Raw genomic sequence first — 24,320 nt, forward strand, 5'->3', positions numbered from 1 at the left:
ATGGAGTGTCCATCCTCAGCTCTCCTCAAAGTCACAGGTGAGAGTGCAAATATGTGACAGTGTGAGAAGCCCAATATCACCGCTACATCAGTATTCCATTGGACAAAACTAGTATTATTCCCTTCTTGGCTAATGTCCACCCCATTTTCCAAATGCCTCCATGCACAGAAGACAGCAGGAGTGTCCAGGCAATGGTGAGTGAGAAAGTTCCCTCAGCCTACCCAGTTCCTGCAGACCCAAGCCCTGGGAATTTCACTACAGAAAACACATCCTCTGTTTTCAGGGAAGAGAAGAAGAAAGTAGACTGTGAGAATCAAGTCTACAGAGAAGGAAAATGGATTTGCAAAAAGAGGGTCAACTGAATCAGTCTGAGTCAGACGTGCCTAGTTTTACAAGACGAGGGGTGATAGCCATGAAAACCATAAGGTTTTAAGGACCCTGGCCCTGGGCGAGCCTCTCTCTTGGCTCCTATCAGAACTCAAAGCCTGTTCTAATCAGAAATTCCCATGGAGGTCTCTGCCCTGAGTCTAAATAGAAAACACTCTCCAGATTCTGGGGGCATCCTCAGAACTCTCATCCTGTTGACCGCGAAAGGATTATTTCTGCCCCTAGAGTGACATTCTGGCTTCTGTGAAGGTGAGGATGTATCCTTCTGTAACAACAACAACAACAAACAAAAAACAAAACAGAAACAGAATTGGAAAAAAAGTTTTGCATTTAGAGACATGAAATGTTAGTACAGAATTGCAAATCTAGAGAAGTTCCCTGGGGAAATTTGACACTGAGGCATCACCAGACCAAGACAGAAAAGCCAGCTCTTAGCAGCACCTGCACTGGGCCTGGAGACAGCCCCGAGCACAGTATCCCGGGTGCCCCCTGATGGTCCCGGGGATCATTGCAGGGAGGTTTGTGTCTGGGCTCACACTGACTTCCCCTCACCATGTCCTCGCACAGTAATACACAGCCGTGTCCTCGGCTCTCAGGCTGTTAATTTGCAGATACAGCGAGTTCTTGGCATTGTCTCTGGAGATGGTGAATCGGCCCTTCACAGAGTCTGCATAGTACATGGTACTACTACCAATGTATGAAACCCACTCCAGCCCCTTTTCCGGAGCCTGGCGGACCCAGTGCATGCCATAGCTACTGAAAGTGAATCCAGAGGCTGCACAGGAGAGTCTCAGGGACCGGCCAGGCTGTACCAAGCCTCCCCCAGACTCTACCAGCTGCACCTCACACTGGACACCTGCAAACAAAGAGACATCCTGGTCAGAAACTGCCACGCATATTCACTGTTTATCTCAGTCATATGCACTCACACTCAATCTCTCTAGTTTTCCATGAATCACCTTCTAAAATAGCAACAAGGAAAACCAAGCTCAGTCCAAACTCCATGGTTGGCAATCTGTGTTCAGGGCTGATCACCAAGTGGAAGTTCTTGGAATCCAGGGCTAAGGCTCCTCTCTCGGAGCTGCAGGGTCAGGGTTGGGTTGGTTTTCATCAGTAGAAGGAGGGCCCTATTTGCATGTCTCCTAATATATAACGAACTCTAGTGTGCGACGCTTGAGGAGTAGGCTGTAAAAAGACCGTGCTCTGAAGAAGTTTGCTGATAATGATGTTATTTGGAAATTATGCCACATTATGAAATTGTGCTGTGATAAACACTTTGCTCTGATGAACCTATTTCCTGTTTAAATATTTGTGTACATTATGTTCTATAGGAGTCAATATTTTCTCCATTTATGGATGTGGAAGTGAACCCACACATGGAGGGGGCTCTGTATGCATCTAGGAGCTCATGTCTGGGACGAGTGAACCCCAGTATCTGGCCCTGTGCTCCTCATCACTGGCTCTGACTGCTCCCTAAACCAACTTCAGTACAAAGCTGGATGTCCTTAGTGTGGTTTTCAGAACCCACTTTGTGTAATAAGAGCATGTGTGATGTTGCCGCACCCCAGCTCTCACCTGAAAATATGGAGAGAACTAGGGTCCAGCCACACTAATTTTCAGGTACTTCTGACATTTAACATATTTTTGTATCTTTTGGTTACTCTTTCCTTGTCTAGGTTTCCATTTGTTTGCTTGTAATACATTTTATGAGGCTTAATTGAAAGATAATAAACTTCACATATTAATGCACAATTAATAAACATGATGTAACTGTCATCATTATCAAGAAAGTGGACGAGTGAATTCTTCTCAACATTTCCTCTTGTTCTGCAATATTCCTCCTCCTTTCCCCTTCCCTTCTTCTATCATCGCCCCTGGCAACTACTGATCTTCATTATATTACTTTAAATGCATTTTTACTTATAAGAATGTATAAACATGAAATAACGTAGTATATACTCTTATTTGTTTGGCTTATTTTACTCAACATAAATACTTAGATATTTTACTTTGCTATTCTGTGTATCAGGTATTTATTTATTATAAATGATGTGTACTATTTCAGTGAACAATTTTACAATAGTTTGTTTTTCTATTAAACAGCTTACAAATATTTCTTTTATTACTCTTGGTCTTACTAAAAAAATCTGCTACTCAGCTTGGAAATGTACATATATGAAGAATATATTTTACTTATTTTTTTTTACCATAACATCAACAATAACACAAGCCAAGAAGGCAGAATTTTGCAAATTTTTTAATACTATAGATGCTCGAAGTTTTAAGACAAACATTAAATCTGAAATCTAGCTGGAGGCAATTTCATGTAGAGAGTAACAATGCCAGGGTATGAGCTGAACTGAAGCAGAGCCTGGCATGTAAAATGTAAGGTATAACTATAAAAACACAAGTATATATTGGATTGCTTGAAGTCGAGTGTGGTCAACATGTTGCAGTGTGAATATCTAAAGAACCACATCATGAAGAGCTTTCATATTCTCTTGAATCCCTTTTCCCAAAAATGGGGACAGTCACAGAAATCTTTCTGTCCCAATGTGTCTGTCTGGGAAAGAAAAAAGAGCCCACACTTCTGAAAGCCACTCAGACTCACTTCCTGTATTCCCACTGCAGAATTACGAATTACACTGGTCGGGCGCAGTGGCTCACGCCTATAATTCCAGCACTTTGTGAGGCCAAGGTAGGTGGATCACTAGGGCAGGAGTTTGAGAGCAGCCTGGCCAATATGGTGAAACACCATCTCTAATAAAAACACAAAAATTACCCTGGCATGGTGGTTTGCGCCTGTAGTCCCAGCTGCTCGGGAGGCTGAGGTAGTAGAATCGCTTGAACCCAGGAGGCAGAGGTTGCAGTGAGCTGAGACCGCGCCACTGCACTCCAGCCTGGGCGACAGAGCGAGACTCCATTCAAAAAAAAAAAAAAAAAAAAAGAAAAGTCAAGACTCTGCATAAGACACAACAACCAAAGAAAATTTCAGGCCAATATCCCAGAAGAACAATGATGCGAAAATCCTGAATAAAACAATGGCAAACCAAATCCAGCAGCACATCAAAAAGCTTATCCACCACGATCAGGTCGGCTTCATCCCTGGGATGCAAGGCTGGCATATGTTAATATGCAAATCAATAAACATAATCCATCACATAAACAGAACCAATGTCAAAAACCACATGATTATCTCAATAGAGGCAGAAAAGGCCTTCGATAAAATTCAACAAGCCTTCATGCTAAAAATTCTCAATAAACTTGGTATCGAAGGAACATATCTCAAAATAACAAGAGTTATCTATGACAAACCCACAGTCAATATCATACTGAATGGGCAAAAGCTGGAAGCATTCTCTTTGAAAGCCGGCACATAACAAGGATGCCGTCTGTCACCACTCCTATTCAACATAGTATTGAAAGTTCTGGCAAGGGCAATCAGGCAAGACAAACTAATAAAGGGTATTCAAATAGGAGGAGAGGAAGTCAAATTGTCTCTGTTTGCAGATGACATGATTGTATATTTAGAAAACCCCATTGTCTTAGCCCAAAATCTCCTTAAGTTGGTAAGCAACTTCAGCAAAGATTCAGGATACAAAATCAATGTGCAAAAATCACAAGCATTCCTATACACCAATAACAGACAAACAGAGAGCCAAATCATGAGTGAACTCCCATTCACAATTGCTACAAAGATAATTAAATAACTAGGAATCCAACTTATGAGGGATGTGAAGGACCTCTTCAAGGAGAATTACAAACCACTGCTCAAGGAAATAAGAGAGGACACAAACAAATGGAAAAATATTCCATGTTCATGGATAGGAAAAACCAGTGTTGTGAAAATGGCCATGTTGCCCAAAGTAATTTATAGATTCAATGCTATCCCCTCAAGCTACCACTGACATTCTTCACAGAATTAGAGAAAAACTACTTTAAATGTCATATGGAACCAAAAAGAGCCTGTATAGCCAACTAAGCAAAAAGAACAAAGCCGGAGGCATCATGCTATCTGACTTCAATCTATACTACAAAGCTGCAGTAGCCAAAACGCCATGGTACTAGTACCAAAACAGATATATAGACCAAGGGAACAGAACGTAGAACTCAGAAATAATGCCACACATCTACAACCATCTGATCTTTGACAAACCTGACAAAAACAAGCAACGCTGAAATAATTCCCTATTTAATAAATGGTGTTGGGAAAACTGGCAAGCAATATGCAGAAAACAGTAACTGGACTCCTTCCTTACACCTTACACAAAAATTAACTCAAGGTGGATTAAAGACTTAAACATAAGACCTAAAACCATAAAAACCCTAGAAGAAAACATGGGCAATACCATTCAGGACATAGGGATGGGCAAAGACTTCATGACTAAAACACAAAAAGCAATGGCAACAAAAGGCAAAATTGACAAATGGGATCTAATTAAAATAAAGAGTCTCTGCACAACAAAAGAAACTGCCATCAGAGTAAACAGGCAACCTACAGAATGGGAGAAAATTTTTGCAATCTATCCATCTGACAAAGGACTAATATCCAGAATCTACAAAGAACTTAAACAAATTTATAAGAAAAAACCCAACAACCCCCAAAAAAGGTGGCAAAAGATATGAACAGACACTTCTTAAAAGAAGACATTTATGCAGCCAACAAACATATGAAAAAAGTTCACCATCACTGGTCATTAGACAAATGCAAATCAAAACCACAATAAGATACCATCTCACACCAGTTAGAATGGCAATCATTAAAAAGTCAGGAAACAACAGATGCTGGAGAAAATGTGGAAACCATCATTCTCAGCAAACTATCACAAGAACAGAAAACCAAACACCATATGTTCTCATTCATAAGAGGGAGTTGAACAATGAGAACACATGGACACAGGGAGGTGAACATCACACACTGGGGCATATCAGAAGGTGGGGGTGGGGGCCAAGGGGAAGGGTAGAATTAGAGGAATACCTAATGCAGATGACAGGTTGATGGGTACATCAAACCACTATGGCACCTGTATACCTGTGTAACAAATCTGCATGTTCTGCACATGTATCCCAGATTTTAAAGTATATATATATATAAAAAAATGCAGTAGTGGAACTGCTGGATCATTTGTTAGTTCTGTTTGTATTTTTGAGGCACCTCCACACTGCTCTTCACAGTGACTGTACTAGTTTACATTCACTCCAGCAATGCATACGAGTTTTCTTTTCTCTGTGTCCTCACCAGCATTTGTTAGCATGTTTTTCTTTTTTGACAACAGCCATCTTAACTGATGTGAGATGATACTTTCTACAATTCTGCAGGCTGTTTGTTCACCAAGTTGATTATTTCTTTTTCTTTGCAGAAGATCTTTAGTTCAGTTGAGTCCTGTTTGTCTACTTTTTTTCATTGCATTTCCTTTTGAAGTCTTAGTCATATTTTGTTTGCCTAGGCCAATGTCCCGAGAACTGTCACCTATATTTTCTTCAAGTATTTTTATAGATTCAGTTAATACATTTAAATATTGAATCCATATTCAGTTAATTGTTGTCTATGGTAAGATGGAAGTCTGGTTTTATTCTTCTACATGTGGCTGTCCAATTCTCCCAGCACCACTTACTGAATAGAGGGTTGTTTCTCCAGTGTATATTTTTTGTCATTTTTCTCAAAGAACAATGGGTTGTAGGTATTCAGCTTTATTTCTGTGCTCTGTATTCTATAACATTACTCTTTTTCTGTAACAGTACCATACTGCCTTTCTTACTATATCTGTGTAGTGTAATTTGAAGTCAGGGAATGTGGTGCTTCCAGGTTTGTTTCTTTTTCTTATGATTTATTTTGCTATTTAGGCTCTTTTTTGATTCCATATAAATTTTAGGATTTAAAAAAATATATGTAATCAATTATGTTGGTTACTTGATAGAAATTTCATTGAACCTGTATATTGCTTTGGGCAGTATATTAGTTCATTTTGCATTGCTATAAATTAATATCTGAAGCCAAGTTATTTATAAAAAAGAGGCTTCTTTGGCTGACAGTTCTGCAGGCTGTGTGAGAAGCATGGCACCAGCATCTGCTTCTTGTGAGGGCCTCAGGGAGCTTACAATCATGGTGGAGGGGAAAGAGGAAGCAGGCTGTGTCACATGGTAAGACAGGAGACATGAGAGATTTGGAGGGTTGCCAGACTCTTTTTAATAATTAGATCGCAAACTACCTAATACAGAAATAATTTACTAATGGCCATGGGGTAGATACCAAGACATTCCTGAAAGCTCTTTCCCCATGACCCAAAACCTCCCAGTATGCCCCAACTCCAACACTGTGGATCACATTTCACCATGAGATTTGCAGGCAACAATCATCTAAGCTGTATCATTTCACTCTTGTGTCCCCTGATCTTATGTCCTTCTTAGGTTGCAAAAATCATCTTTTTAAAAAATATATATAGTTCCCAAAAGTCTTAACTTGGTCAACCTCAACCTGAAAGTTCCAAAGTCTCATGTGAGCCTTAAGGTAACTTCCCCCAAGCTGTGAGCTTGCAAAATGTTTTAAATAATTATTTACTTCCAAGGTGCAACAGTGCCACAGGCATTGGGTAAATATTGTCAACACAAAAGGAATAAATTGGTGAAAGGGATGGCCAACAGCACCCCACCCCCCCACACACACCTAAAGCCTATTAGGGCCGATATTAAATCTTAAAGCTACAAAATAATCTCACTTGACTTTATGTTCTTCAACCAGAGCACACTGGGACAAAGGCGGTCCCAATAACCTCAGGCATCTCATCCCTATAGCTGGGCACAGCCCATGGTGCTGCTTTCACAGGTTAGAGTCAAGTGCCACAAGCTTTTCCAGGCTGAGGTGCAAGCTGCCTTTGGCTCTACCATTCTGGAATCTTGAGGGTGTGGCTGCATTCCCACAGCTCTACTATGAAGTGCCCTAGTGGGGACTCTGAATGGGGGTTCCAACTCCATCTTTCCCCATCTTCGACACTGTCCTAGTGAAGGCTGTCTGTGGTGGCTCCACTTCTGCAGCAGGCTTGTTCCTGGGCATGCAGGGCTCTCTACACATCTGAAATCTAGGTAGAAGCTACCCAGCCTCCTTCACTCTTGCATTCTGCATGTCTGTCAGAATGCACTTATCCAGGCACCATTTACTGAATATAGAGTGTTTTTTCCCAGTTGCTTGTTTTCGCCACCCTTAAAAAAATACTAAATTGTTATATTTCTGTTTTCTATTTTGATCAATTTTTTTCTGCATGTCTGCTCTTGTACCAGTACCAAGCTGGTTTTGTTACCATGACATTATGGTGTAAAGTCGGTATCATGATGCCTCTGGCATTGTTCCTTTTGCTTAGCATTGCTTTAGCCATTCAGGATCTTTTTTGGTTCCATATAAATTTTCAATTAGTTTTTTTTCTGATTCTGTGAAGAATGATGGTGATAGTTTTATGTAAATAGCATTGAATCCATGAATTCCTTTGGGCAGTATGACAATTTTTACAATATTAATTCTTCCAATCCATGAGCATGAAATGTTTTCCCATTTATCTGTGTCATTTATGATTTATTTCAGCTGTGTTTTGTAGTTCCCCTTGTAGGGATCTTTCACCTTTTTTATTATCTGTATTCTCAGGCATTTCATTTTCTTTGTGGATATTGTAAGTGGGATAGGATTGTGTTCTTGATTTTACTCTCAGCTTGGATGTGGTTGGGGTTTAGAAATGCTGGTAATTTTTATCCCTTGATTTTGTATCCTGACACTTTAATAAAGTTGTTTATTCTAGAATTATTTTGGCAGAGTTTTTAGGATTTTCTCGGTGTAGAATTGTATCATCAGCGAAGACGGACGGATTGACTTCCTTTCCTATTTGGATCCTGTATGAGTCCATTCTCACACTGTAAAGAAACACCTGAGACTGGGTAATTTATAAAGACAAGTGTTTTAATTGGCTCACTTAGTATGATGTTGACTGTGGGTTTGTCATAGATGGCTCTTACTATTCTGACGTATGATTCTTTGATGGCTAGTCTGTTGAGGGTTTTTATCATGAGTGGATATTGGATCCTATCAAAAGCTTTCTCAGCATCTATTGACGTAATCATATGGTTTTTGCGTTTATTCTGTGTATATGGTGAATCACAGTCACTGTGGATATTGAACGAGCCTTGCATCCCAGGGGTAAAGCCCAGTTGATCATGATGTATTGTATTTTAAAGTGCTTCTGGATTCCATTTGCTAGTATTTTGTTGAGGACTTTTAGGTCTATGTTCATCAGGAATATTCATCTGATATTTTCTTTTGTCATTGTGTCTCTTCCTGATTTTGTGTGCCAAGGACACACAGTAGAGGAAAGACAGTCTTTTCAATAATGGTGTAACAACCAGGCATCTATATGCAAAAGAAATAAAATTAAGCCTTCTCTAACTCCATATAAAAATCAACTAATAATGGGTATAATACCTGAAAACATAAACTCATAAATGACAAGGAGGAAAAAAAAATCTTCCTGCCATTGATTCGGAACTGATTTCTTTGAATTTAATACCAAAGCACAGGAAAAACTATATGCAATTATGTATCTGACAAGAAGTTCTATCCAAATGTATAAATAAACCATACAACTCAATAGCAAATAGCAAATGACCTGATAAAAAAAGGGCAAAAACCTGGATAGATTTGTTTTCAGAAGACAAACACATAGCTAATAATAAATGAAAAGGCTCTCAACATTCCTCATTATCAGGGGAATTCAAATCAAAAGCACAATGCGATATCACCTCACACAAGTTAATATGGCTATTATCAGAAATGAAAAAGACAACAAATGTTAGCAAGAATGTGGGAAAAAGGGAACATTTTGTGGTGTGATTGATTACAAGTTGAAAATAAAGCTATCATGTCATCTGCTGATTCCACTTCTTGTTATATATTCAAGGGAAATAAAATTATTTTGCCAAAGACATATTTATTGCAAGATTATAAATAACAGTGTGGATTTGTAAAATAAATTAATGACTGTAAATTGGATGAATGTATAAAGAAAATGTGTATACTTAAATAGGAATTTTATTTGGCTTTGAAAACAAGGAAATTCTGACATTTGCAACAACACGGATGGGCCTGGAGGACATGATGCTAAGTGGAATAAGCCAGATGCAGAAAGACAAATGCTTCATGACCTCATTTACATGTGGGATCTAAACTATCCAAGTTCTTGAAAGCAGAGGGTAGGATAGTGGGTCCCAGGCCTGTGAGAGGGAAATCGGGTGATGTTGGTCAAAGGTTACAGTTTCAGTTGTGCAGGGTGAATGAGTCCTGGAGATCTAATATACAGCAATGTTCCTATAGTTAATACTGTATTGTAAAAATGAGATTTGCTAAAAGGGTAGATCTTAGGTGTTCTCATAAGACACATACACACACACACAGTAAAAATAAAATGGTAGTTCTATGAGATGATAGATATACAAATTACCCCAACCATGATGAGCATTTTTCAATGTGTATCTGATATGGTTTGGATCTGTGTCCTGAACCAAATCTCATGTTGTACTATAATCCTCAATTCTGAAAGTGGGACCTGGTGGGAGGTGACTGGGTCATGGGGTGGGTCTTTCATGAATGGTTCAGCACCAACTCCTGGTGCTGTTCTCATTACAGTGCGTGGGTTCTCACAAGATCTGGGTGTCTAACAGTGTGTAGACCTCCCCTACTTCCTGTGGTTTCCGCTCTGGTCATGTGATGTGCCTGCCCCTCTTTGTCTTCTGCCATGATTCTAACTTTCCTGATTCTCCCCGAAGGAGAAGCCACTGCACTTCCTGTACAGCCTGCAAAACTGTGAGCCAATTAAATATCTTTTTATTTTTTTTAATTTCTGAGTCTCAGGCATTTCTTTTTAGCCATGTGAGAACGGAACAACAACACATCAAAACATCAAGTGGAGCACCTTAAATATATACTTTTTAAAAATCTTCTATTATACCTCAATACAAGTGAAAAAAATTAAACTTATAATAAAGAAATGCATACTTCATATTTTCCCAATAAAAATGAGAGAACATAGAAAAACTTACGTTAAGATACTTGCAACAGCTTTGCTTACAGTATTCATAAACTGGAAACAAATTTAAAGTCCATCAACAGAAAAACAGATCAATGTATTGTCATTTATTTACTTAATGGGCTGACTCAGATATAAAATCTCTGTCCTTTCTCTCTGTCTCCATATATAGATGAAAACTTTGAGGTTTCATATCAGAGTCAGTTCATTAATTGAATAAATGACAATATGTTGATCTAATTTTATACATTAAATTGCATGAATTAACTTCAAATATAGCAAAAGTAGCCATGACCAAAAAAAAAAAGTCTATGTTAGATTCCATTTATATGAAGTTCAAAGCAGAAAAACATGGGTTTACAGTGCCAGAAATCAAAACATTTTCCCATGCAGGAGTTGACCTTAGGCACAGCGGAAGACCTGTGTTGGGGGATGGACTTGCTCTTCAGCTACCTGGGACCTGTCCTATCTTCAGTGGGTCCCGGGCGCCCCCTGGTGGCCACGCGCACCCCTGCAAGGAGGTTTGTGTCTGGGCTCACACTGACCTCCCCTCACTGTGTCTGTGGTGCAGTAATATACGGCTGTGTCCTCGGTTTTCAGGCTGCTCATTTGCAGATACAGCGTGTTCTTTGAATCATCTCTTGAGATGGTGAATCTGCCTTTCACAGCCGCAGCATATTCTGTGGTGTAACTGTTAGCTTTGTTTCTTATTAAACCTACCCACTCTAGCCCTTTCCCTTGAGCCTGGCGGACCCAGTGCATGTAGTAGTTACTGAAGGTGAATCCAGAGGCTGCACAGGAGAGTCTCAGGGACCCCCCAGGCTGGACCAAGCCTCCCCCAGACTCCACCAGCTGCACCTCACACTGGACACCTGCAAACACAGAAACACCCTGGTCAGAAACCGCCACACATATCCACTGTTTCTCTCACTCATGTCCATTCACACCCAATCTCTCTATTTCTCCATGAATCACCTTTTAGAATAGCAACAAGGAAAATCCAGCTCAGCCCAAACTCCATGGTGAGTCCTCTGTGTTTAGTGCTGATCACCGAGTGGAAACGCCTGGGAATCCCGGGGCTGGGGCTCCTCTCCCAGAGCTGCAGGGTCAGGGCTGGGCTGCTTTTCATCAGCAATGGGAGGGACCCCATTTGCATGTCTCCTACTATATAGTGAGTTCTGGAAGGGATGCCTCAGAGTGGGCTGTGTCCCAGAGTGGATGTGAGTGATTATATGTCATAAATAATTAATTCTCATTAACATGTCTACTTTTAGATGCACATGAATTATGCTCCTTGAGAGTCAAATTTTCCTTCATTTACAGATATGAATGTAAACCCCCAAGCATGGAGGGGTCATGTGACATGTCTAAGAGCTCAATCTGGTAAGAGCTATTCTCAGTGTCTGGCCTGTGTTTCTCAGGGCTGGATCCAACTGCTCCCTAAATTAACTCTAGGACACAGCAAGAAATTTCCAGTGAGGTTTACAAAATCTTCTTAATATAATGATATCATGATATAATTTGGTTGTATCTTAGTGTTTTTCTAAACAATACAGAAAAACTGAGGATTAATTTGCATGTGTATTCAGAAGTCTATGGCTTTTCTTGTATTATTTTTCTCTCTCAATCTTTTTCTACAAAATTATACTTTTATTTTTAATAAGGTAATATTGGCAAATTATAATCTTCACCTAATATGTTCTCAATTTGACAAATACTGACATAATCATCACCATTCACAGAGAAAACAAATCAATTCGCCTCACAATTTTCTTTTTCTCCTGCAATTTCCCCTTCCTCCACCTTCCCTCCTCTTACCATTGAGAAGTCAGTTAGGGATCTTTTCTATGTAACTTGCAATGAGTATTCACTGGGTACAGTTTATAAAACATAATCACATGTATGTGATTTGATTAATTATACTCATCATATGTACTTGTGAACTGAACCACGCTGTTGATCGTATCCAACACTAATTGATTGCAGTAGTGGGTACTATTCCAATAAACGACTTTTCCACAATTTGTTTACTGATAAGGCTGCTGATTAATATTTAGATTATTTTCAGTTTCTGTGTATTTCAAATAAAGCTGCTGCCCAGCTTAGAGAAGCACACAGCTGAGAAACATGTTCTTAATCTTACAACAACATGAACAGCAGCTAAACTAGTTAAGTTGCAAAAGAACTAATTTGCTTTAATATATCAGGTAATTAGTTATAGAACCTGCGTGTTTGTCAGTGTATGTGAAAGAAAGAGGGAGGAAAGGAGACTGAAAAAAGATAATTATTAATTTATGAAATCTTCAAATACAGGGACTTTATTCCTAATGAATGGGCTCCACTTAAGTTCAAGTTGAGGTTGAAGAGCCTAACATATGGCTATATATTTACAATATAAATATTATTCTCTAAACACAAAAACACTCATGTAGGGAAAAGAGAGATCAGACCATTACTGTGTCTATGTAGAAAGGAAAGACATAAGAAATTCCATTTTGACCTGTACCTTGAACAATTGCTTTGCTAAGATGAGGTTAATTTGTAATTTTGCCCCAGCCACTTTGCCCCAACTTTGAGTTCACAAAAACATGTGTTGTATGGAATCAAGGTTTAAGGGCTGTGCAGGACGTGCCTTGTTAACAAAATGCTTACAAGCAGTATGCCTGATAAAAGTCATTGCCATTCTCTAGTCTCAATAAACCAGAGGCACAATGTACTGTGAAAAGCTGCAGGGACCTCTGCCTTGGAAAGCCAGGTATTATCCAAGGTTTCTCCCCATGTGATAGTCTGAAATACGGCCTCGTGGGATGAGAAAGACCTGCCCAACCCCCAGCCCGACACCCATAAAGGGTCTGTGCCGAGGTGGATTAGTGAAAGAGGAAAACCTCTTGCAGTTGAGTTAGAAGAAGGCCACTGTCTCCTGCCTGCCCCTGGGAACCGAATGTCTAGGTATAAACCCCGATTGTACATTTCTTCACTTCTGAGATAGGAGAAAAGCCGCCCTATGGCGGGAGATGAGACATGTTGGCAGCAATGCTGCTTTGTTATTCTTTACTCCACTGAGATGTTTGGGCAAGAAGGAAACACAAATCTGGCCTATGTGCGCATCCAGGCATAGTACCTCCCCTTGAACTTAATTATGACATTGATTCTTTTGCTCACATTTTTTTTGCTGACCTTCTTCTTATCATCACCCTGCTCTCCTACCACATTTCTCTTGCTGAGATAATGAAAATAATAAATAAAGACTGAGGTAACTCAGAGACTGGTGCAGGTCCTCCGTATGCTGAGTATCAGTCTCCTGGGCCCAATGTTGTTTCTCTATACTTTGTCTCTGTGTCTTATTTCTTTTCTCAGTCGTTCATCACACCTGATGAGATATACCCACAGGTGTGGAGGGGCAGGCCACCCCTTCATCTGTCACCGAATGTGGGTGCCTTTCTCTAGGGTGAAGGTACGCTAAGAACGTGAGCATTGAGGACAGTCGACGAGAGATTCCCGAGTATGTCCACGGTCAGCCTTGCGGTAAGCTTGTGCACTCAGGGGAATCCAGGGTAACAATGGGGCGAACTGAAAGTAAATATGCCTCTTGTCTCAGCTTCATTAAAGTTCTCTTAGGAAGAGGGGGAGTTAAAGCTTCTACAGAAAATCTAATTATGCTATTTCACACAATAGAACAATTCTGCCCATGGTTTCCAGAACAGGGAACTTTAGATCTAAAAGATTGGGAACAAATTGGCAAAGAATTAAAACAAGCAAGTAGAGAAGGTAAAATCATCCCACTTACAGTATGGAATGATTGGGCCATCATTAAAGCAACTTTAGTACCGTTTCAAATAGAAGAAGATAGCGTTTCAGTTTCTGATGCCCCTAAAAGCTGTGTAATAGATTGTGAAGAGGCAGGGACAGAGTTCAAGAAAGGAATGGAAATTTCACATTGTAAAAATGTAGCAGAGCCGGTAATGGCTTGATCAATGCAAAATGTTGACTATAATCAATTACAGGAGGTGATATATCCTGAACCATCAAAATTGAGGGAAGGAGGTCCAGAATTATTTGGGCCATCAGAGTCGAAACCACGATGGCCATCAACTCCTCCTCCCGCAGTTCAGATGCCTGTGACATTAAAATCTCAAATGCAGTTTAGACAAGTACAAACCCCGAGAGAATATCAAGTAGAAAAGGATAGAGTTTCTATCCCGGCAATGCCCGTCCGGACACAGTATCCACAATATCAGTCGGTAGAAAATAAAACCCAACCACCGGTAGGTTATCAGTACTGGCTGCCAGCCGAATTTCAGTATCGGCCGCCTCCAGAGGTTCAGTGTAGATCTCAGGCGGTGGGTCCTGTGCCAAATAGCAGGGACTGTATCAGCAACCCACGGCGACGGCGTTTGATCCCACAGCACCACCTAGTGGACAAGGTAGTACACTGCATGAAACCATTGATACTGCCGGAAAACAGGGAGATCTGGAGGCATGGCAGTACTGGGTAACTTTACAACCGATACCGGCTGGGAAAGGGAGTCAAGCAGGAGCGTCTGCCCGAACTGAGCCTAGATATGAATCTTTCACCATGAAAATGTTAAAAGATATGAAGGAAGGAGTTAAACAACATGGACTCAACTCTCCTTATATGAGAACATTATTAGATTCCATTGCTCATGGAAATAGACTTATTCCTTATGATTGGGAAATTTTGGCTAAATCTTCCATTTCACCCTCTCAGTTTCTACAGTTTAAAACCCGGTGGATGGATGGAGTACAAGAACAGGTACGGAAAAATCAGGTCACTTATCCTGTTGTTAATATAGATGCAGACCAATTGCTAGGAACAGGTCCAAATTGGAGCACTATTAACCAACAATCAGTAATGCAGAATGAGGCTATTGAACTAAGGGCTATGTGCCTCAGCGCCTGGGAAAAAATTCAGGACCCAGGAACCACCTGCCCTTCTTTTAATTCAATCAGACGAGGCTCTAAAGAGCCACATCCAGACTTTGTAGCAAGGTAGCAAGATGCCGTTCAAAAATCTATTGCAGATGATAATGCCCGAAAAGTTGTTGTAGAAATAATGGCTTATCAAAATGCAAATCCAGAATTTCAATCGGCCATAAAACCATTAAGAGGAAAAGTTCCAGCAGGAGTTGATGTAATTACAGAATATGTGAAGGCCTGTGATGGGATTGGAGGAACTATGCATAAGGCAATGCTAATGGCTCAAGCAATTACAGGCATTGCTTTAGGAGGACAAGTTAGAACGTTTGGGGGAAAATGTTATAATTGTGGTCAAATCGGTCATCTAAAAAAGAACTGACCAGTCTTAAATAAACAGAGTTAAAATAAAGAGCCAACTGACCTATGTCCAAGATGTGGGGAAGGAAAACATTGTGCTAAGGAATGTCATTCTAAATTTGATAAAAATGGGCAACCATCGTTGGAACGGGAAGAGGGGCCAGCCTCAGGTCCTGCAACAAAGTGGGGCGTTTCTGATTCAGCCATTTGTTCCTCAGGGTTTTCAGGGACAACAACCCCCACAGCAAATATCACCATCTCAGGGAGTCAGCCAATTACAACAATACAACTGCTGTCCCCGGCCACAGCGGGCAGCGCAGCAGATATATGTTCTACTCAAAGGGTTTCTTTGCTCCCTGGAGAGCCCCCACAAAAGATTCCTACAGGGGTATATGGCCCACTGCCAGAAGGGACGGGAGGCCTTATTTTAGGAAGATCAAGTCTAAATCTGAAGGGAGTCCGAATTCGTACTGGGGTAATTGATTCAGATTATAAAGGGGAAATTCAGTTAGTGATCAGCTCCACTGTGCCCTGGAGTGCCAATCCAGGCGATAGACTTGCTCAATTACTGCTTTTGCCTTATATTAAAATTGGGGATAGCAAAACAAAAAGAATAGAAGGGTTTGGAAGTACCAATCCTGCTGGAAAAGCTGCTTACTGGGCTAGTCAGGTCTCAGAGAATAGACCTGTGTGCACAGTCACTATTCAGGGAAAGCAGCTGAAGAATTAGTGGATACTGGGGCTGATGTTTCTATCACTGCCTTAAATCAATGGCCAAAAAATTGGCCTAAACAAAAGCCTGTTACAGGACTTGTCAGTGTGGGCACCGCCTCAGAAGTGTATCACAGTGCCATGATTTTACATTGTCTAGGACCTGATAATCAAGAGAGTACAGTCCAGCCTATGATTATTTATATTCCAATTAATTTATGGGACTGAGACTTGTTACAACAGTGGCATGCAGAGATTACTATTCCAGTCTCCCTATACAGCCCACAAGTCAAAGAATCATGGCTAAAATGGGATATCAACCTGGCAAAGGACTAGGGAAGAATGGAGAAGGCATTAAAGTCACAATTGAGGCTGAGGGAAATTCAGAAAGAAAAGGAATATGGCATCCTTTTTAGGAGTGGCCACTGTAGAGCCTCCAAAACCCATTCCATTAACTTGGAAAACAGAAAAGCCTGTATGGGTAAATCAGTGGCCACTACCAAAACAAAAGCTGGAGGCTTTACATTATCAGCAAAGGAACAATTAGAAAAGGGATGTACTGAGCCTTCATTTTCACCTTGGAATTCTCCTGTGTTTATATTTCAGAAAAAAATCTGGCAGATGACACATACTAACTGACTTAAGAGTCGTTAATGCAGTAATTCAACCTACGGGGCCTCTCCAACCTGGGCTGCCCTCTCCGGCCATGATCCCCAAAGATTGGCCTTTATTTATAATTGATTTAAAGGATTGCTTTTTACCATCTACCTGGAAAACAGGATTTTGAAAAATTTGCTTTACTATACCAGCCATAAATAATAAAGAACCAGCCACCAGGTTTCAGTGGAAAGTCTCACTAGGAATACCATAGTCCAACTATTTGTCGACTTTGCAGCCCAAGTTCTTCAGCCAGTTAGAGACAAGTTTCTGTGACTGTGACATCATTCATTATGTTGATGATATTTTGTGTGCTGCAGAAATGAGAGACAAATTAATTGACTGTTACACATTTCTGCAGACAGAGGTTGCAAACGCGGGGCTGACAATAGCATCTGGTAAGATTCAAACCTCCGCTCCTTTTCATTACTTGGGAATGCAGGTAGAGGAAAGAAAAATTAAACCACAAAAAATAGAAATAAGAAAAGACACATTAAAAACATTAAGTGACTTTCAAAAATTGCTAGGAGATACTACTTGGATTCGGCCAACTCTAGGCACCCCTACTTATGCCATGTCAAATTTGTTCTCTATCTTGAGAGGAGATCCAGACTCGAATAGTAAAAGAACATTAACTCCAGAGGCATCTAAAGAAATTGAATTAGTTGAAGAAAAAATTTGGTCTGCACAAGTAAATAGATCACTTAGCTCCACTCCAACTTTTGATTTTTGCTACTGTAAATTCTTCAACAGGTATTATTGTTCAAAACACAGATCTTGTGGAGTGGTCATTCCTTCCTCACAGTACAATTAAGACTTTTACATTGTACTTAGATCAAATGGCTACATTAATTGGTCAGACAAGACTACAAATAGTAAAATTGTGTGGAAGTGACCCAGATAAAAATCATTGTTTCTTTAAATAAGGAACAGGTTAGACAAGCCTTTATCAATTCTGCTGCGTGGCAGATTGGTCTTACTGATTTTGTGGGAATTATTGACAATCATTACCCAAAAACAAAAATCTTCCAGTTTTTAAAATTGTCTACTTGGATTTTACCTAAAATTACCAGACATAAACCTTTAGAAAATGCTCTGACGGTGTTTACTGATGGTTCCAGCAATGGAAAAGCTGCTTACACCGGGCCAAAAGAACAGGTCACTGAAACTCAAGATCACTCAGCTCAAAGAGCAGAGATGGTTGCTGTCATTTCAGTGTTACAAGATTTTAATCAGCCTATTAACATTGTTTCATATTCTGCATATGTAGTACAGGCTACAAAGGATGTCGAGACAGCCCTAATCAAATATAGTATGGATGATCAGTTAAATCAGTTGTTTAATCCGTTACAAAAAACTGTAAGAAAAAGAAATTTCTCATTTTATATTACTGATATTTGAGTACATACTAATTCACCAGGGCCTTTAACTAAGGCAAATGAACAAGCTGACTTGCTAGTATCATCTGCCTTCATGGAAGCACAAGAACTTCATGCCCTGACTCATGTAAATGCAACAGGATTAAAAAATAAATTTGATATCACGTGGAAACAGGCAAAAAATATTGTACAACACTGTCCTCAGTGTCAAGTCCTACACCTGCCCACTCAGGAGGTAGGAGTTAATCCCAGAGGTCTATGTCCTAATGCGTTATGGCAAATGGATGTCACACACGTACCTTCATTTGCAAAACTGTCATTTGTCCATGTGACAGTTGATACTTATTCACATTTCATATGGGCAACCTGCCAGACAGGAGAAAGTAATTCCCATGTTAAAAGACACTTATTATCTTGTTTTGCTGTCATGGGAGTGCCAGAAAAAATTAAAACAGATAATGGGCCAGGATACTGTAATAAAGCATTTCAAAAATTCTTAAATCAGTGGAAAATTACCATACAAGAATCTCTTATAATTCCCAAGGATAGGCCATAGTTGAAATAAGTAATAGAACATTCAAAGCTCAATTGGTTAAACAAAAAAAGGAAAAAAAGAGTAAGGAGTATAACACTCCCCAGATGCAACTTAATCTAGCACTCTGTACTTTAAATTTTTTAAACATTTATAGAAATCAGACCACTATTTCTGCAGAACATTTTACAGGTAAAAAGAACAGCCCACATGAGAGAAAACTGATCTGGTGGAAAGACATCAAAATTAAGACATGGGAAATAGGGAAGGTGATAACATGGGGGAGAGGTTTTGCTTGTGTTTCACCAGGAGAAAATCAGCTTCCTGTTTGGATACCCACTAGACATTTAAAGTTCTACAATGAACCCATCGGAGATGCAAAGAAAAGTGCCTCCGCAGAGACGGAAAACCTGCAATCGAGCATCATCAACTCACCAGGTGAACAAAATGGCGATATCAGAAGAACAGATGCAGTTGCCATCCACCAAGAAAGTGGAGCTGCTGACCTGGGCCCAACTAAAGAAGCTGACACAGTTAGCTGAAAAAAGCCTGATGAACACAAGGGTAACACAAGCTCCAGAGAATATGCTGCTTGCAGCTTTAATATTGTATCAACAGTGGTAAGTCTCCCTATGTCTGCAGAAGCAGCTGCAGCTAATTATACTTACTGGGCCTATGTGCCTTTCCCACCCTTAATTCGGGCAGTCACTTGGATGGAAAATCCTATTGAAATATATGTTAATAATAGTGCATGGGTACCAGGCCCCACAGATGACAGTGGCCCTGGCCAACCTGAAGAAGAAGGAATGATGATAAACATTTCCATTGGGTATCATTATCATCCTATTTGCCTGGGGAAGGCACTGGGATGCTTAATGCCTACAACCCAAAATTGGTTGGTAGAAGTACTTACTGTCAGTCCCACCAGTAAACTGACTTATCACGTGGTAAATGGAATGTCACTTGGGTCACAAATAAATAATTTACAGGACTCTTCTTATCAAAGATCATTAAAATTTAGGCCTAAGGGAAAACCTTGCCACAAGGAAATTCCCAAAGAATCAAAAGACCCAGAAGTCTTAGTTTGGGAAGAATGTGTGGCTGATACTGCGGTGGTATTACGAAAAAATGAATTTGGAACTATTCTAGACTGGGCCCCTCGAGGCCAATTATATTATGATTGTACGGGCCAGACTCACTCATGTTCACAGGCCCCATCTCTCTGGCCCACTAATCCGGCCTACGATAGTGATTTAACTGAAAGGCTGGAGCAGGTTTATAGAAGGTTAGAATCACCCTATCCATGGAAATGGGGTGTCTACCATTTAAATAGACTACAGTGAAATACATGAATTACTTGTCTTCTGCGCCTGCTTGTTGCACTTCACATATGGTCCTCTAGAGTCATGCATGCTGTTGCAAATGAACATTACTCCATTGGGTACATACTGCATTTTCTTTAGTAATTCATCCATTGATGGTAATTTAGGATGTTTCCACATCGTTACTATCATAAATATTCCTGCAATGAACGGAGGGGTGCAGATGTCTCTTTCTCATACTGATTGTACTTCCTTTGGATACATGGCCAACAGTGGGGTTGATGGATACTACGGTAGGGTTTTTTTTATGTTTTGAGGAACTTCATAGTATTCTTCATCATGTCTGTACTAATTGACGTTTTCAGTAATAGTACACATGGGCTCCCTTTACTCCACATCTGCCCCAATACTGGTTATCTTTCATCTTCTTTAAAAATAGCTATTCTAACAGGTATGGGGTGATAATTTATTGTAGATTAAATTTGAATTTTTAAAATTATTACTTCTATTTAACATTTTTATATATCTATATGTCATTTGTACATATTTTTTGAAAAATGTGTATTCAAGTCATTTGCCTATTTATTAATAGGATCATTTTGTAGTTGTTGTCCTCACAAGACACAGCATCAGCTGCATGTATCCTGGACTCACTGCCAATGCACAACACAGATACAATGCCACCACGAAGGCACTGGATTCAAGGATACTGCAAATTCCAAAACTGCTGTCCCCAAAACAGGAGCCCCTGAACACACCAAAGCAGCATCTCTGCATGTCCCTGAAGCCAGAGATGCACACAGTGCCACCACGGTAATACACAGCACTATCTTCAGCTCTCAGGCTGTTCACTTGTAGATACAGTGATTTCTTGGCATCATCTCTGGAGATGGTGAATGGACCCTTCACAGAGTCCGCATAGCTTGTGCTGCCTCCACGACTACTCAAAAATGAGACCTACTCCAGCCCTTTCCCTGGAGCCTGGTGGACCCAGCTCATCCAGTACCTACAAAAGGTGAATCCAGAGGCTGCAAAGGAAAGTCTCACAGATGCCCCAGGCTACAACAAGCTTCCCAAAGACTCCACCAGCTGCATGTCACACTGGACACCTGCAAATACGGAGACAACCTGGTCAGAACCTGCCACACATATCCACTGTTTCTCTCACTCATGACCACTCACACTCAATATCGCTAGTTCTCCATGAGCCATCTTTTAAAGTAGCAATAAGGAAAACCCAGCTGAGACCAAACTCCATAGTGAGTCCTCTGTGTTCAGAGACCTGACCACCAAAAGGAAACTCCTGGTACTTCTGGACTGGGGCTCTTCTCCCATAGACACAGGCAAGGTTGGTTTTCATCAGGACAGGGAGGGCCCTATTTGCGTGTCTCCTCCTCTATAGCAAGCTCTGGGGTGGGACACCAGAGGAGAGAGCCATGTCCAGAACAGATGTGAGACTCCTGGAGCAGCTTAGTGTCAATGACAGCATCTGAGAAAATATAATTTCGTATTATGTGATTTTGCCATTAAAATTATTTAGCAAGTATTTTTTCATTTATTTTTTACATATTTGTACAAATAGAAATATGACTGCATTAAGCAAACTGACTGTTGCATTTTAGAATCTACCAAGAAATTGAGATAGAGCTGGGGTTTATTCATTGTACATTCAGAAATATCTGACTTTTTATGTGATTTATACATGTATTTATTTGTAATAGCTTGAATAATATAAAATTTTAATAACACACGAAATGTACAATTTGGAAGTTATTGATGTAACCATCACAATTATTAAGATAGAAAACAAACCAACTACCCTCAACACTTTTTCTTATTCTCTTGCAACTCCTCCTTTCTCCCTCTTTTCTCTCACCTTTTCGCCATTCAACTACTGACCTTCATGTTAATTTAGCTTCTATTTCGTAGAATGTGTAAGAATGCAGTCATTCAGGATGTAGTATTTTTTGGCTTATTTTACTTATATGTACTTGTGAATTTAGTTCCTTTATGAGTCTATCAAACTTTTGTTATTTAAAATGATGAGCAGCGTTCCAATGAAAAAAACCTTTTTTTTGTTTGTTTGTTTTTTTGAGACGAAGTCTCACTGTCGGCCACGCTGGAGTGCAGTGGCGCAATCTCAGCTCACTGCAAATTCTGCCTCCCAGTTACAAGCGATTCTTCCGCCTCGGCCTCCTGAGTAGCTGGGATTACAGCATCCGCCACAACGCCCAGTAATTTTTGTATTTTTAGTAGAGACAGAGTTTCACTATGTTGGTCAGGATGTTCTCCAACTCCTGACCTCGTGATCCGCCGCCTCAGCCTCTCAAAATGCTGGGATTACAGGCATGAGCCACCGCGCCCAGCCAAATTTGTTAAATTCGTGTTTAATCTGACATCCTTCTGGATTTGCTGACACTAGAATATAAAAAAAAAAAAAATTTCCAAGTCTTACGTACAGCCAAAACTAAACCAAAAATTTCCCGTCGCTAAGCTACACCTACCACTGGATTTTTAACTGACAAAAGATGAGCCTGAGAGAAATAACAAAAGCAGCTAATTCAAAGAAAAGCCCTTTTTCTTACTCAGCTGAACCTAAGACCACAGTTACTGCAAAGGCAGCTTCTCCAACTCCTGAGCTCAAGAGATCCGCCCGCCTCGGCCACCCAAAGTGCTGGGATTCCAGGCCTGAGCCCCGCGCCCAGCCAGCGAAGGCAACGTCTAAAAACCTTCTCACCTCCCGTCACCAATCCAGTGACAAAATCCCGAGTTTTCAGAGGACGTGGCAAGACTAGCACAAAACACTGACTCCCAGGAGCTCCCGACGTCGCTGGCGCCTCAGCGGGCAGCAGCCGCTCCAAGCTCGGACCAGCAGGCGCTGGCGGAAGGGCCTGCCCGCGGGCCTCAGGCACCAGCTGCAGCCCTTGGCTCCCCGTCGGTGGCTCCGCGTCCTTCCCCAGAGGCGCCAGCGCGAGGTCCTCACACCCAGGCGACTCAGCGGCGCCTCAACAGGGCGGCGCCCCAGCATCTCCGCACCCCAGCAGCTCCCCCTAGCAGGGCGTCGCCCCAGCGCCCGCGCCCATCCGCGAGAACTGAGCCTGCGCAGGCCCGAGCCTCCTCCTGGAGCAGGCCAGCCAGGATGGCGCCTCCTCGCTCCCAGCAGGCGCCCCGACGCGGCCCGCGCAGAGCCCCGCAACCAGAACAGCGCGAGCCTGCGGGGAACCTGCGACGGCGGCGGCCGGGGCGGATGCGGCCCGGGCTCCTCCACCTTCCCGGTAGCCAGCAGCAGCTCATGCCGCCCACCTTCCCCTGGCCAGGTCTTCCTGAAGCTGGCGCCGGAGGGCGCAGCGGGAGGTCCCAAGGGTCCTTTTCAGAAGACAGGCTTTTTATGAATTTTAACACAATATGTACAAGCTGTATTCAATCATTAACTCTACTTCCGTCATACACTGGCAACCTGTTTAACACCTGGAAAGATTAGATGTTATAAATAGGACTTGTTCATCCTTTATACACACAATATCCATAGGTAAATAAAAACACACATACAGAAGAGATGACCATTAATCTCGCCTCCTGGAGCGCACAGAGGCCTAGAACTCTACACTTTCTCCTCTTCTCTCCTCCCCTGAACCAGAGCACACACACAATGTGTGTTACTCAAGCAGGGATTTGGCCATTCCCCCCACCAACATCAAAATAAAATAAAACACTGCGTATGAATTTTAACAAACAGATACTTCCAAAATTTATTATTTTACTATCTGTAATTTTAACATATATCAGGCACTTCAGAACATCTAGAAAGACTAGATATTTCAAAAGAATACTTAGCATTGCCAATGATGTATACAATAGCGAGGAATCAAATGCACACAAGAAAACAATGACAACGATATGAAAATGTCTTCTAAATATGAGCAGCCTGGCATGGAACCCTCTTCTTTTCCTGCCCAGGTCTCCCCTCCGTGTCCTT

The 24,320-nt window shown here is 41.0% G+C and overlaps 1 pseudogene and 1 gene segment (V, D, J or C); both read right to left on the reverse strand.

Annotated features, from left to right (window-relative positions):
• LOC101003069 overlaps positions 1-24,320 on the reverse strand; it is a 41,409-nt pseudogene that overhangs the window by 16,124 nt on the left and 965 nt on the right.
• LOC101002377 lies at positions 698-17,309 on the reverse strand. The segment is given in 3 exon segments: positions 698-1,103; positions 11,169-11,320; positions 11,424-17,205. Coding segments are annotated over 3 exon segments (501 nt in total).

The sequence above is a fragment of the Papio anubis genome, chromosome 7 (genome assembly GCF_008728515.1).
Source record: "Papio anubis isolate 15944 chromosome 7, Panubis1.0, whole genome shotgun sequence".
NCBI classification, from domain to species: Eukaryota; Metazoa; Chordata; class Mammalia; order Primates; family Cercopithecidae; genus Papio; species Papio anubis.